At 26.9% G+C, this 13037-nt stretch overlaps 1 protein-coding gene across 1 annotated transcript; it reads right to left on the reverse strand.

Moving 5' to 3' along the window:
- Positions 1 to 8044: 8044 nt before the first annotated feature.
- LOC106687178 (keratin-associated protein 19-2) lies at positions 8045 to 12661 on the reverse strand. Its single transcript, XM_014430912.1, has 3 exons — positions 12594 to 12661; positions 9729 to 9804; positions 8045 to 8364 (listed from the first exon to the last, which is right to left on the reverse strand). The coding sequence occupies exons 1-3, from the start codon at positions 12612 to 12614 to the stop codon at positions 8180 to 8182; spliced, it is 282 nt and encodes a 93-aa protein (XP_014286398.1). The 5' UTR covers positions 12615 to 12661; the 3' UTR covers positions 8045 to 8179.
- Positions 12662 to 13037: the final 376 nt, after the last annotated feature.

Genomic DNA, 13037 nt, shown 5'->3' on the forward strand with positions numbered 1-13037 from the left:
CACAGCGAAGATAGCGACGAAGAGGAAGATCTAAAAGGAAATATGAAGTATATAAAAATATTGTTAATTAAATAAAAACATTATGATTCACTTTTTAATTATCAATAAATTAATTTTAAATATAGTGAAACTTTCATAATAAATTTACATTCGAAAATCTAAACCTCGACAACTCACCAGAGCCTTGTATGAAGCCATTGCTGTTGTCAGAGAGTGTAGGATTCCCTATGTCCTTAGTGGAGACGACATCCCCTTATATACCTCTCCAGGGTGGCTCACCTTGCTCCAACTGGTCTATGACCCGCGATTTCGGCCGTTGGAAGATCCTCTGTTTTTCTGGCCACACCCTCTTATTTTCCGTTAGTGCTCCAGCAGTTGCCAAGGATATATGTTAATGTGGACTAATATTTGATAATTAATAGCCCAACTTTCTGACTGATGTCGGTGTACCTTAGCAAAGTACAAATCTTCTTATAATTTTCAATTCTAATTTTTCGTGAAATCAATTGCTTTCTTTGTACTCTTATTCATACAAGCTATGTAACCTCGTAACTCAGAAAAATTAACATTATGCTATTAAAAAAAAAAAAAATAATTCTCCCTTCCAGAGTCACCTCCATGAGTTCTAGAAATCAGAAAGAAATATATAGGTACCATAGAAACTTACGTTTCAAACGAGATGACTCTAGTATAACGAGTTGTTTTTCTGAAATCACATTGTTGATTTTTTAAAGATATAGGTAACACAGTTTAAGTGACATAATGCTAATTATAGTTTATATACCACCAAAGCGAGTATGGTTGAAATGTAGGAGTTTTATTTATTTTTTTTTGTTTCTATAATTTGATTTTACTTATTTATGAATATATTATTATAAATTCACTTATTTTATTTCATTTTATAAGAAGGTTGTCAGGGATAAAAAGAAGAAAAGGCTGTTTTGAACTATTTGTAAATTGTCGACGTTTCGAACGACAATGAAGATCTTAGATGATCTTGGTGATGGGTAGTGATGTAAAAAAAAAGATAAAGGGACATAAATAATCACTTATTTTTCTTTTTGACAACATCCCTGACCTTCTCCCATGGCCAAATTTACATTTAGTCTAATCATATATATAAAATATTTCATTTTATTAATTAACTTTGTTTTAGGATCGTGTATATTGACAACTATTATAACTTAGTATAAGTTTAAAGTTAGAATAAAATCTGGTTATTGAGGTTTCCACTCTGGGACTAAATGGGACCTCAATGAAAGACTTGAGACATTGAAAAAATAAATAATTATAACCGAAGATATATAACAAAAAGTATTTGAAAATTGTCTTCAGTTGAAACTGCATTTTCTTTAATAAAAAAAGCATAAAATCTACATAAGGTATTCATATAGCTCAAAAGAGCGTAAATTCGGCATATAGTTATGTTGGATTTATATAACATTGTATGGAGTTACTAATTTATTTCGTGAAAGCGGGACATCGGCTGAAATAAAATATCTAATTTTTATATGAAAACTTGTATTTAAAGTAGCTAACAATGAATCTGATTTTTCCTGAACAAATTTCTTTTTTTTTCCTATTTTTGTTTTAGTAATTTTTATACACTAAACTTAATTCATATGATAAACAATCTTTTGTTTTTATTCTGCACAAAAAACAAATTAATTATTAAATAATAATCACTAAATACATGTAGAGAAAAGCTGGCATATGATAATATATAAATTTTCTAAAATTATTTAGTGTTTTAATGTATTTTTTGGTTCCCTAGAGCGCAACGGCAAGAACCCTCCTACATAATTCCCATATCATATTTTTCGACATAGTATCACTAAAAAGAAGTTTCATTTAAATCGGCTATCCCTAGTGAACATTTTCCCCTTGTAAGTAAATATGTACTATAAATAAAAAAAATAATAATTTGTTCTCCCTTTTTTCTTAGCTATATATCGTTAACGGTAGTTTTCCTAAACTACTGAATCTATTTACATTAATTGACGCAGAGAACTGCTCTAAGTCAAGTATTTTTTTATTTCTACGAATATTCAATTAAATTATTGATTTTCAAAGAATCTATAAACGTTACTTAACCCGAAATGTATTTTTTTTTTGGTAATTTACACATTTAATTTTTTAACACTAGTTTAATTGTTTTTTTCTCTTGCATAACACTATAATATAAAAAAAAACTTTACTTATGGAATGTGGACTATATGGAAAATTACATAATCACTCTAGAATTACTGTATTTGAATTAATGTATTAATAAGTACATTTTTTTTTAAATCCCAAAACATAAAACTATATACAAGTTAAAATATATTTAGGTATATTCATATATTTAAGATTCTTAACAGGTTCTTTTTAACAGGTCATAGCTCTATTCTAAGGAATTTTTGTGGTAGTTAACGTCTGTCTTATTTGTGTTGAATCTTTGCAAGTGTTGGCGTACACTTAAAATTTTTAACTTTTAACTTAAAATTAACACTATCCTACCTAAGAACCAAATATTTGTAACACTGTCTGTACTACACTGCTATAGGTCAATTTTTTTCTGAACAATTTTATTCAATGGCTTTTCATATTCCGACCCCGAGGCTTAAAATATTATAACGTCTAGTGTTTCAGAATCTAAAATTACGAAATGTGCTATTTGAAGAACTTAAATATTATTAAAAGTATTTACCTTCAAACTATTGAAATTGAAGTAATTATTTTTTTTAGATTTATTTTAGAAAATTATCCACCTTCATTTTAACATTAATTAAATGTAATTTACTTCCAAGTTATTTATTTATTTTATCATGTTATTCTATCTATTTCGAATTCATTATGATAAAACTTTAGTATTGAAAAATTATAATTAGTTAATATAGTCAATCATTTAAGTTTTAATATTGTCAATTAACTCTTTATTTTTAAAGATACTATGTTTATGATGTTAAAGGATGAAATAAAATAAAATAAGTAATAATATTAAGGGGAAATCCTAGAAACATTAAAAATTATTAAAAAAGAAACTTCAATCAATTAGTTGGTACACCTTCAGGAAGTATAAAAAAGAATTATAATTTCTAATAATGTCAATATCAAACTAAAATGCGACAGCTACTCAAACGTACTAACTTATGTACTCGAGGCTTCTCTTAACGCTTTCTTAGGAAAAATAAGAATTCCTGTGTTAAACATACGATGTGGCGAAATAATCTTGTGATTTTACCTTTAACATTCTAAAAACCTTCTCGTTTAAAATGTTTTGTTTTTTGTTAACCATAATCTAATCCGTAAATTTATCATCTATCAGTCAGAATTGCATTTCTATTCAAATTTAAAATATCATGAAGCAAGAGGATGATTATTCCGTGGCAAGGGGAGATACGGACGAGCGTGGGCTTGCGGAACAAGGCCCTTCGCCAAAGCCCCATTTGCATATTCAATGTCAGTGTCAAATGTCCAATAAATCCTCGTTATCTCCTTGTTAGGACCGTTCACATAAATATTAATTCTGTTTTACCTAAAGTGTCACAAATTCAGGATGTAATGATTCATTTTATTATTTATTTATATAATTTTGACAATTCTTATCTATTTTTAAAAATCTCGTTTACCTTTAGTCTTTTCACAGGATTGGTTTATAAGTTGACTTCTTCTCTTTAGGAAAGTTCTACAGAAATGCAAGACGATCAGAAATTACATGAAAAAGTTCGGGTTTAAGAATTCACGTACAGCTTCCGAACATAATAGATTATTAAAAAATCATGTAATGAAAAACTATTTTTAAGAGTTTTTCCCGTTTTTTGGTATGTATAAAACATAGATGTCAGTGGCGCCCGTCTTTATAATCGTATTATAAAATTTAATGATTTAGAACAAAAAGTGGATAGCAACAATTTCGAAAATAATTAAACCTTGGTGAGTTATTATGTTTGTAATTAGTATATTGTATGCCTATAAAAGAAATCAAAAGTAGTTTCAAATAAAGAAAACTTTCTCATACGTTTTATTTTATACCCTCGGTTCTACTTTCTATAGGGGCCTAATCCACTCTGATGTTTCGTATAGATTAGATGTTGGCGTAATATTCAATATACTGCAATTTTCGATAATAAAAATTAAAGGCGCTTAGCAGTAGTAAATTCTCAACAAAAAAATTTAACCTGACCAGTTTAGAAAAGTTCTAACACTAGAAAAAAGTTCACGAATAGGTGTAATATAACTTTACTGAATCTATTTACATCAACTGACCCATAAAACTGCTCTACTCATTTTTTTTTCTATTTCTACAAATATTCAATTAAATTATTGATTTTCAAAGACTCTATAAACGTCACTTAACCCGGAACGTCTTTCTTTTGTGTAATTACACATTTAATTGTTTAACACTAATTTAATTGTTTTGTTCTTTTGCATAACACTATAATATAAAAATAACTTTACTTATAGAATGTGGACTATATGAAACATTACTTAATCACTCTAGAATTACTGTATTAGAATTAATGTATTAATAAGTAAATTTTTATTTTTTTCAAAATCCCAAAACATAAAATTATATACAAGTTAAAATATATTTACATATATTCATATATTTAAGATTCTTTACAGGTTCTTTTTAACAGGGCATAGCTCTATTCTAAGGAATTTTTGTGGTAGTTAAAGTCTGTCTTATTTGGGTTGAATCTTTGCAAGTGTTGGCGTACACTTAAAATTTTTAACTTTTAACTTAAAATTAACGCTATCCTACCTAAGAACCAAATATTTGTAACACTGTCTGTACTACACTGCTATTGGTCAATTTTTTTTTTAAACAATCTGTAATTGCTCTAAATCTGAACAATTTTATTCAATGGCTTTTCATATTCCGACCCCGATCTACGTCTAGTGTTTTAGAATCTAACATTACGAAATGTGCTATTTGAAGAACTTAAATATTATTAAAAGTATTTATCTTCAAACTACTGAAGTCGAAGTAATTATTTTTCTTAGATTTATTTTAGAAAATTATCCACCTTCATTTTCAACAGTAATTAAATGTAATTTACTTCCAAGTTAGTTAGTTATTTTTTTATCATTTTATTACTTTAATTTTGAATTAATTATGATAAAACTTTAGTATTGAAAAATTATAATTAGTTAATATAGTCAATTATTTAACTTTTTTTCGGCTGAAGAAATCCAATATATAGAAATTTACCCCAATTATTAGTTCAATTATGTTCAGTATAAGATACGAACTTGTTTTTTATTTTTGCCTTTTTCTGGCTGCAATATTTGAATATCAAACATTAAACTATCTCTGTTCTTAAATATAACTTTCTCATTCGACTTGCTCCTACAGAAATTATATAGTTTCTATTCGTATCTAATAAAGTTAGAATAGCATGGAATATAGTAATTAAGTCTTAAATATTATATGATTCTATAATGGTGTATTATATAAGTTATGGTTGTATATTACTGCTGAAAAACAATACAAAAATGTAGAAGATTTATTTCATAGCAAGAAGAGACTTTGCTAAAAATTTAACCCACTACCAGCAATTAAAAGATATATAGCTTCAGCAGCATTCAACAACAAAAGAAAACAAACATACGTAGAGTAACGATTTGGTGCAAACGCTCTTTTCACAGCAGACAAAGCAAGCGGTCGCAGATTCGCGCACGCATGAGGAAGCCCATCGCGTTTTGCTGATGTGTAACACTTTACTGCCCGGCCTTCAATTTATAGGCCTCCCTCTAGCCCTAGAATACTAATGTGAGTAAAGTTTCCTCACGCACTGTAATCAAACACTTACAATTACCACTCAGGCAACACTTTCTACTTATGTATAATGGTTAATATATGAGCTGAGAAAAGATTTTATTTATATTTCTTGTGGGTTTTGAATTGTATAAATTTTCCATTCAGAAAATGTACATACAGTGACCGAAGAAAGTATTTGCACACCTTGCGTTTTATTATTATTATTTTTAATTTAATATTTTGTATGAAGTCCGTGGCATCAATTACCACTTGTAAACGTTTCGACATTGGATGGACGAGGTTTTTAATCAAATTCGTGTTAATTTGTTCCCATTCTTGCTGTAAAAGATCCTTGAGGTGTTGTCTTCCGGTTATTTGGTGTTTTAGAACATTTTTATCTAAAATATGCTACAGATTTTCAAGTATATTAAAGTCAGCAGACTGTGGAGGAATATGAAGTTGTTGGCGAATGCTTAATATTAACCACTCTTTAGTTTTGTTTGCTGTATGTTTCGAACCATTATCAAGCATAAGAATATAACGATCCTGAATTCCTAATTTGACTGCACTGGCTAGCAGGTTATGGCGTAAAATCTTGACATAACCTTCTGCATTTAAAATCCCTTCGATAGGCACAAGATTTCCTACACCGTTATAAGCCTCGCATCCCCAAACTATTACACTTCCACCTCCATATTTTACAGTAACCGAGACGTTTTATTCCTGAATTCTACACTTTTCCTTCACCATGTCATCAGATCCAAACAAATTAAATTTACTTGAGAGTATTCTAATGGGTCAGAGAATAATATATTTTTCCAAAAACTGATGAGCTTTTCGATGTAATCTCAAGCAAACAAGAAAGCATTTTTTTGCGATTTGTTCCACTGATTAGATTTCATTCTTGGGACCCTGCTGTAAATTCCTTCAGAATTTAAAACATTTATAATTGTTGTAGTGCTCCCACAGACCCTAGAAGTCGATTCGAACATATTAACTAGGACATTTGCACTAAATCCTAGATTTTTTATAGCATCAATTCTGATTTTTCTTTTCATCCTCTCATTTACTTTCTTTGGACGTCCTTTACGCGAGTTATTTGCACTTGTGCCAAATCTCTTAATTACGTATCAGTCGGTAGAAAAATTAATACCTAACAAATCCGCTATTTCCGATACGGTTTCCTTTGATTTCGAAATAATATAACTTTTTCGCGAGTAGCAGCACTTAGTTCACTTGTTTTTCACATTAGGATCGGTTAAATTAAAACGAACTTAATATATTGAAATATTAATTAATACTGATAGAAAATAAAAAAAATTATAGCGTGCAAATACTTTTTTCCTTGCGTTTATATTTTGTTTAAATAAATTTTTCTTATTATCAATATTTTTAATTGAATTTATTCTCTTTTTTTAATAAGTTTTAATAGTACTTTTTATTAAGGAACATTAAACTATTTAATTATGATTTAAATTCATTATATAAAATAAGACAAGGTGTGTAAATACATTCTTCGGTCACTGTATGTAAATAATTCAATTTTTATTCATGTTAAGAGTAAATAGTGCTTTTAGGTTTGTATAAGTTGGAGGTTTATAATTTTTTCTCTTATTACATTAGCAATTTAAGTATTGTATTTGTAATAAAGTATTATGATAGTAACGCGCAATACAATTTTAACTATAAAATAAAATATAATTAGCTTGGTTGCAGTGTTGATTATCTATATTTTATTATTTTTCAATTAGAAAAGTTTACTATGCTTGTGATTGATCTTATTAGTATAATGGTTTAATTTAATTTAATGTTTTATTGCGTTTAGCTGATGTGTAACACTTTACAAGCCGGGTGGGGAGGCCTATAAATTGAATGCCTCTCTAGCCCTAGAATACAACTAATGTTAGTAAATTTTACAAACGCCTTTTATGCACACAATTAAAATCATTATTCAAGGAACAATAAGGCTCTCTACTTATAGCACCTATGGAACGATTTTATTTAAATTGCATTGTGAGGCTCGTTAGCCAATGGGTGGCACTCACAAAAAATAAGCGTGTGAGTGATAAACCCATTCTACGAAAAAAACACGTCAAGAAACAAGTGATGTATTAGAAAACAAATCCCGCGAGAACTTAGACCTTTATGGTCAGTTACTCATTTTGTAGAAGTTGTTTCATCACATAATAATCTGGATAAAAAATTGAAAAAAGGCAATGAATGTATTTGTACTGTATGTCATAATGGAGAAATTATAGCTTATTTTGACATTGATGGAAAATGAATAAAGACAAAATGTCAATTTTTATAATATTTATTTTTATTACAAATGATGTCCTGTGCTCTTTATTTGGTTGGTGTAATACTTACTTCGTGAAAAGTATAAAAAAAAAAAAGTCTTTAAAATATATTTTTTACACATAGGAACTTGTTTTAGCGATAATATAAACCATAACCTCCATAGTAGGAGCCAGGATAATAGCCACCGTATCCACCATATCCATAGGGGTAACCTCCGTATCCACCATACCCATATCCACCAAGTCCGTAGCCACCATATCCAAGACCATAGCCAGCATATCCTGAATATGGAAGACCATATCCGTATCCGTAGCCACCTGTGAATATAGAAAAAAAATTAAAAGAGAACTCACATAAGGAAATGAAAAAAATATCAAATAAAATTCGCGCGTCGTGAACTTAGTTTCCCCTTTATTTTGTTTGAATTTTATATTTCACATATCTCGAAATGTAAGAGCTCAAATTTTGAAATAGAAGAAGGTTAAAGTTGTTTTTTCTTGGTCGATTACAAAAGTATATTGAAAAAAATAATTAGGATGAATGTAATTTACGTAGTAAAATTATCTCTAAGTATGTTAGCCTTGTAATATGTAAAACCTACAAATTATCATACATTTGTAAGAGTGAATTAGTATTAAAATTAATTTGCTGATAAAAAGTATTTACTAAAAGAGATTCCTTGGGAATAATTTCTGAGAATCTTAATCTTTTGTTTTAATTCTTTATTAAAACTTTATGAAATATGCCAAGTCTTACCATTTTATTTATAATTGAGCTATGATTATAATTTTATTAACATTATAATTAATTATTCAATCATTATATAACAAAATGTTGTAACAGCTATTAGAAAAGTCCGGAGTTTTGTTTACCAGTATGATACGATGTTAAATTATCCTGAAGGATTTTTAATTTAAAAAAAATAATTGTAATAACATAAAAGCAAATCTTTCAAAAATTGTTTTATTGATGACTAAAGACTAGTTTCCACAAAATGATAAGTTTTGCATACTTTTTTATACACATAACTACTTGTTCACTTTTTGTTAGTTTTTTCCAGTTTCTATTTTTATTTTTCGATGAATTTTATAATTTAATGAGACATAATTTATTATTCTAGAGACAAAGAAACACTATTTCGACAAACAATTTAATATTTTTTTAACATATAGATCTTATAAACAGTTATGAAATAGTAAAAAAATGAAAAAGAAATACTGTCTGAATTATTGAAATTTATTATTTATTTACTATTTATTACTAATGTTCTGACGTTTTAAATATTTGTCGAAACAATGGTATTGTTACTTAACAATAATATATAATTTTTAAAAAAACAAACAAACTAATGCCTGAATATTTTTATTTTTACAAATTACAGTTGATAAGTATTTTCGTTATTATGATCATTAAATGCTATTACATTTTATTGTGGATTATTAGAGCATTTTGATGCTTCTTTGCTTTTTCTTCAAAATATTTAATATTATTATTACAGAAATTATTATGAAAAATGTCTTTAGATATATACATAGTTACAGTATTTCATCAATTCAATAATATAACAACGAAATTAAAAATCCTACGGTAGTACCAAGAATAATTTTAAAAGTTAATTTTGTTAAACAAATCATTTTTATTTGATATTTTAAGTGTCAATTAAAAATATTTTCATACTTACCATAACCCAGACCTCTCTTTCCACGAGGTTCTTCAACTGCCATGGTCACAGCGAAGAATGCAAAAAGAAGAAAAATCTAAAGCATTAAAAATAAAATTAATAAAAATTATATTTAAAAAATTTGAATAAAAATAAATAAATGACTTGAGAAAATAATTTGCCAAGCTACAATTTAGAAGGCAATTAGAGTTTCGTACAAAACTCTAGTTGAATAAACACTAATTAATAATAGAATTATTAATAACACTATGATAATTATTTACTATATTAAAACTTACATATTGATATTTCATAATAATATAAGGAATACTAACAATATAAAACGTTAAGTAAGAATCTTAGAATTTTTCGAAATCTATTAGAATTCATTTGGCTTGAGTTCTTATTAAAATGTATAAACATCTTATTCAAATGTATGAACATAATTTTTATAAAAATTAAATAAAATATATCATCCAAGTAAATAAATTCTTATAATTTAAATAGATTAAACTTAAGAATTAATTTTATTCATTAAAGTTAAAGTAGGGTATAATAATAATTTTTGACTAAATATAACAAATTACTTTAAGAAATAATAATCGATCTCGATTTTCATAAGTTTTTCTCAGTGAGTAGATAAACATTCAACTGGTAAATAAAATTTTTATGTTTTTATATCCTGTCTAATAGGAACTTTTCAAAAGCCCTATCTAAAGTATGTTATTAATTTTGTTACTAGATTCGAGTGATTAAAAAGTTAAAATGAGTTTAGAAAAGTTTTAATTAATTTGAGTTAACTTGGCTGCGGAATAAATAATAATATTTTAGCTTCTGGGACTAGGACAACTTTTCTTTCATAATACATGAATCACTTTTCATATTTTTTAGCACAGTGAAATTTTTAAGTTATAAATCTGTTGATTAATTAAAATTGCTTAAGGGTGTTTCGAGAACCACCCATCATTTCATAATGATAATGGAATTGAATAGTTTCTAAATATTTATCAGGAAGAAAAGTAAAGACGCATAAATAAAAGCACACTAAGTACTGAGAACCGAATATTCAATTTATTTTTTATGTTTTATTCAATCCTGATGTACAAGTTCAATTTTATTCTTTTTGATGTTTGGGAATAACATAATTTTTGGTCCTTTGCTTTTATATCACCACCAGTTGAAAAAAAACATGATTACATTTTGAAGAAATGTTTTAGAAAAAAGAAAATAGATCGCTTACTGGTCTTCTGGGCTCTTTTACTAGTCCAGGATATGCACAATAACTATTTAAATAAATAATAAACCATTATGGAAAATTCATACATAAGCATTTATTATTCAGTTCTATTCTAGTCACTGATAATGAATTTATACGTAATATGACACAAAGGAAATTGTTATTGAATCGATTAATATTGTATCAACGACAACAGCTTTACTGAAAGTAAATTTCGTGTAACATTATCAAACAATTAAACTAATTCTAAATGCCTTGTTATTTTTATTACATTAAATTTATTGTTATATTTAACCTTTTTTTTTTTTTAATTTTCAAGACATATTAAGACTTACGGATTTCATCTTTTTGAGCTTTATTAACTCACCGAATTTATCTCGCATACAATCCTTAAATCCATAATACTCGCAAATTTTCCAATACTCCTTGCATTGTCATAAATAAAATCATCAATAAAAAAAATTAATGTTTTATATATAGCCGATCTAGCCCGTGTTAAATATCAATGCTTTTGTAATAAATTCTCTAACTAAACATACCAGTTTCTAACATTGTTTTTTCTTTTATTTTCGATAATATTCCAAAGCGTATGAAAAAAAAGATGACTTCCAGATCTTTAACGTAGCAATGTTATTACAGAGTTATCAATGGGTAGTTTCCTGAAAAAATCTTTCATATAAATATTGCGTCTCGCATTAACATAATGCATTTTTAGCTTCAGTTGTAAATTTCAAGAAATAAAAAAAAGTTTTATTTATTTTTCTATAAACCGAGTAAAGTGAACAAATCGTATATTTCAATATCCTAATACGGAGGAAATTTTATGTCCAATGTAATAATTATTGTTTGTTTGTTTGTTTATTGTTGCTTAAAGGCGTAAAACCCTCTGGTCATCAACGCCTATGGTATGCTAAAAGTTTTGTAAAAATTAATAATAAATAAAATAGAAATAATAAATTAAAAAAATAAAATAAAATCGAAGAGGAGTTATAATTTAGAAAGAAGGCAATGTGCTTTTAAAAATTCAAACACTAATGTAATTTTAGCTTTCTCATCTGTGATTAAAAAAAAAAACATTATTTTTTTAATACTTTTTATTTATTGGTAGATATTACAATCTGCCATACAGGTGTGGGCAATAGGTAATAGTGATACATGATCTCATACATACTAAAATAAAATAAATGAATAAAAAAAAAAACACTTAAAATATATATATACAAACAGAAGAATAAACAAAATGAACATAATCGAACTATCTGTACGAAATAAATAAACAAATAATTAAAATAACATAATGATAAACTAATATAGTCTCTAGTCACTTTTACACTAAAAAAAAATAAAAATAATAATTTAAATTTAATTCTAAATATTTAAATTGGTACGATTTCGATAAAATTTAAAGTAAAAAGTAAAAGATTAAACGTAGGTATGGGAATCTTTTTTTCCAATAAAAACACTATTTAATTTAATAACAGAAACATAATTTGAAACAGTTACTAACTTATAACTTACAATTATTACGAAGTTGATTTTTATTATGAGAATAAGAACCTAGTAATATAATTATTATTGTTAAGATCAAATCGTTTATTTGTAAAGAATATAATTATATATAATAAATATTATAAAAGCACTACACTTACCAGTGCCTTGAGAGAAGTCATTGTGGTGTATGGCTTGTGGATTGTCTGTGCTCTGACTGTCACACACACCCCCTTTTATACCAACGTCCTTAGTAGGCTTACCTTCATGAGCTATCAGGATGAAATCACAATGTCATATAAAAAGGGTTAATATTATGCATTATGAAGATATTAAGTTTTATTCAATTATATAACTTGACTGTATAACAAAAAAATATACACATGTGGGTACAAAACAATCACAAATACGTAAAAAAAAAGTCATTGATATCTCAAGCATTAAATTCGTAATTCACTTTAAGTTTTTTTTTTTTTTTTGGTGTTATGAACTTCTTGAGATTGTAATACATATCGACTAATATTCGTATAAATATTTTATGGTACGGTGTATATAACTTGTAGTATTAATTGGTCTTAGAATGAAGTTCGTTGAAGAATGTTCGG

Source organism: Halyomorpha halys, unplaced genomic scaffold, assembly GCF_000696795.3.
Source record: "Halyomorpha halys isolate HHAL.00 unplaced genomic scaffold, Hhal_1.1 Scaffold921.1, whole genome shotgun sequence".
NCBI lineage: Eukaryota > Metazoa > Arthropoda > Insecta > Hemiptera > Pentatomidae > Halyomorpha > Halyomorpha halys.

Bases quoted from the DNA above. Each gene is read 5' to 3' on its own strand.
- LOC106687178 (XM_014430912.1), bottom strand. From the start codon at position 12,614: ATGACTTCTCTCAAGGCACTG. The intron at 9,805-12,593 runs GTAAGTGTAGTG...TTAATGCTTTAG, and splicing joins TGACTTCTCTCAAGGCACTG to ATTTTTCTTCTTTTTGCATT. The intron at 8,365-9,728 runs GTAAGTATGAAA...CTATATTCACAG, and splicing joins AAAGAGAGGTCTGGGTTATG to GTGGCTACGGATACGGATAT.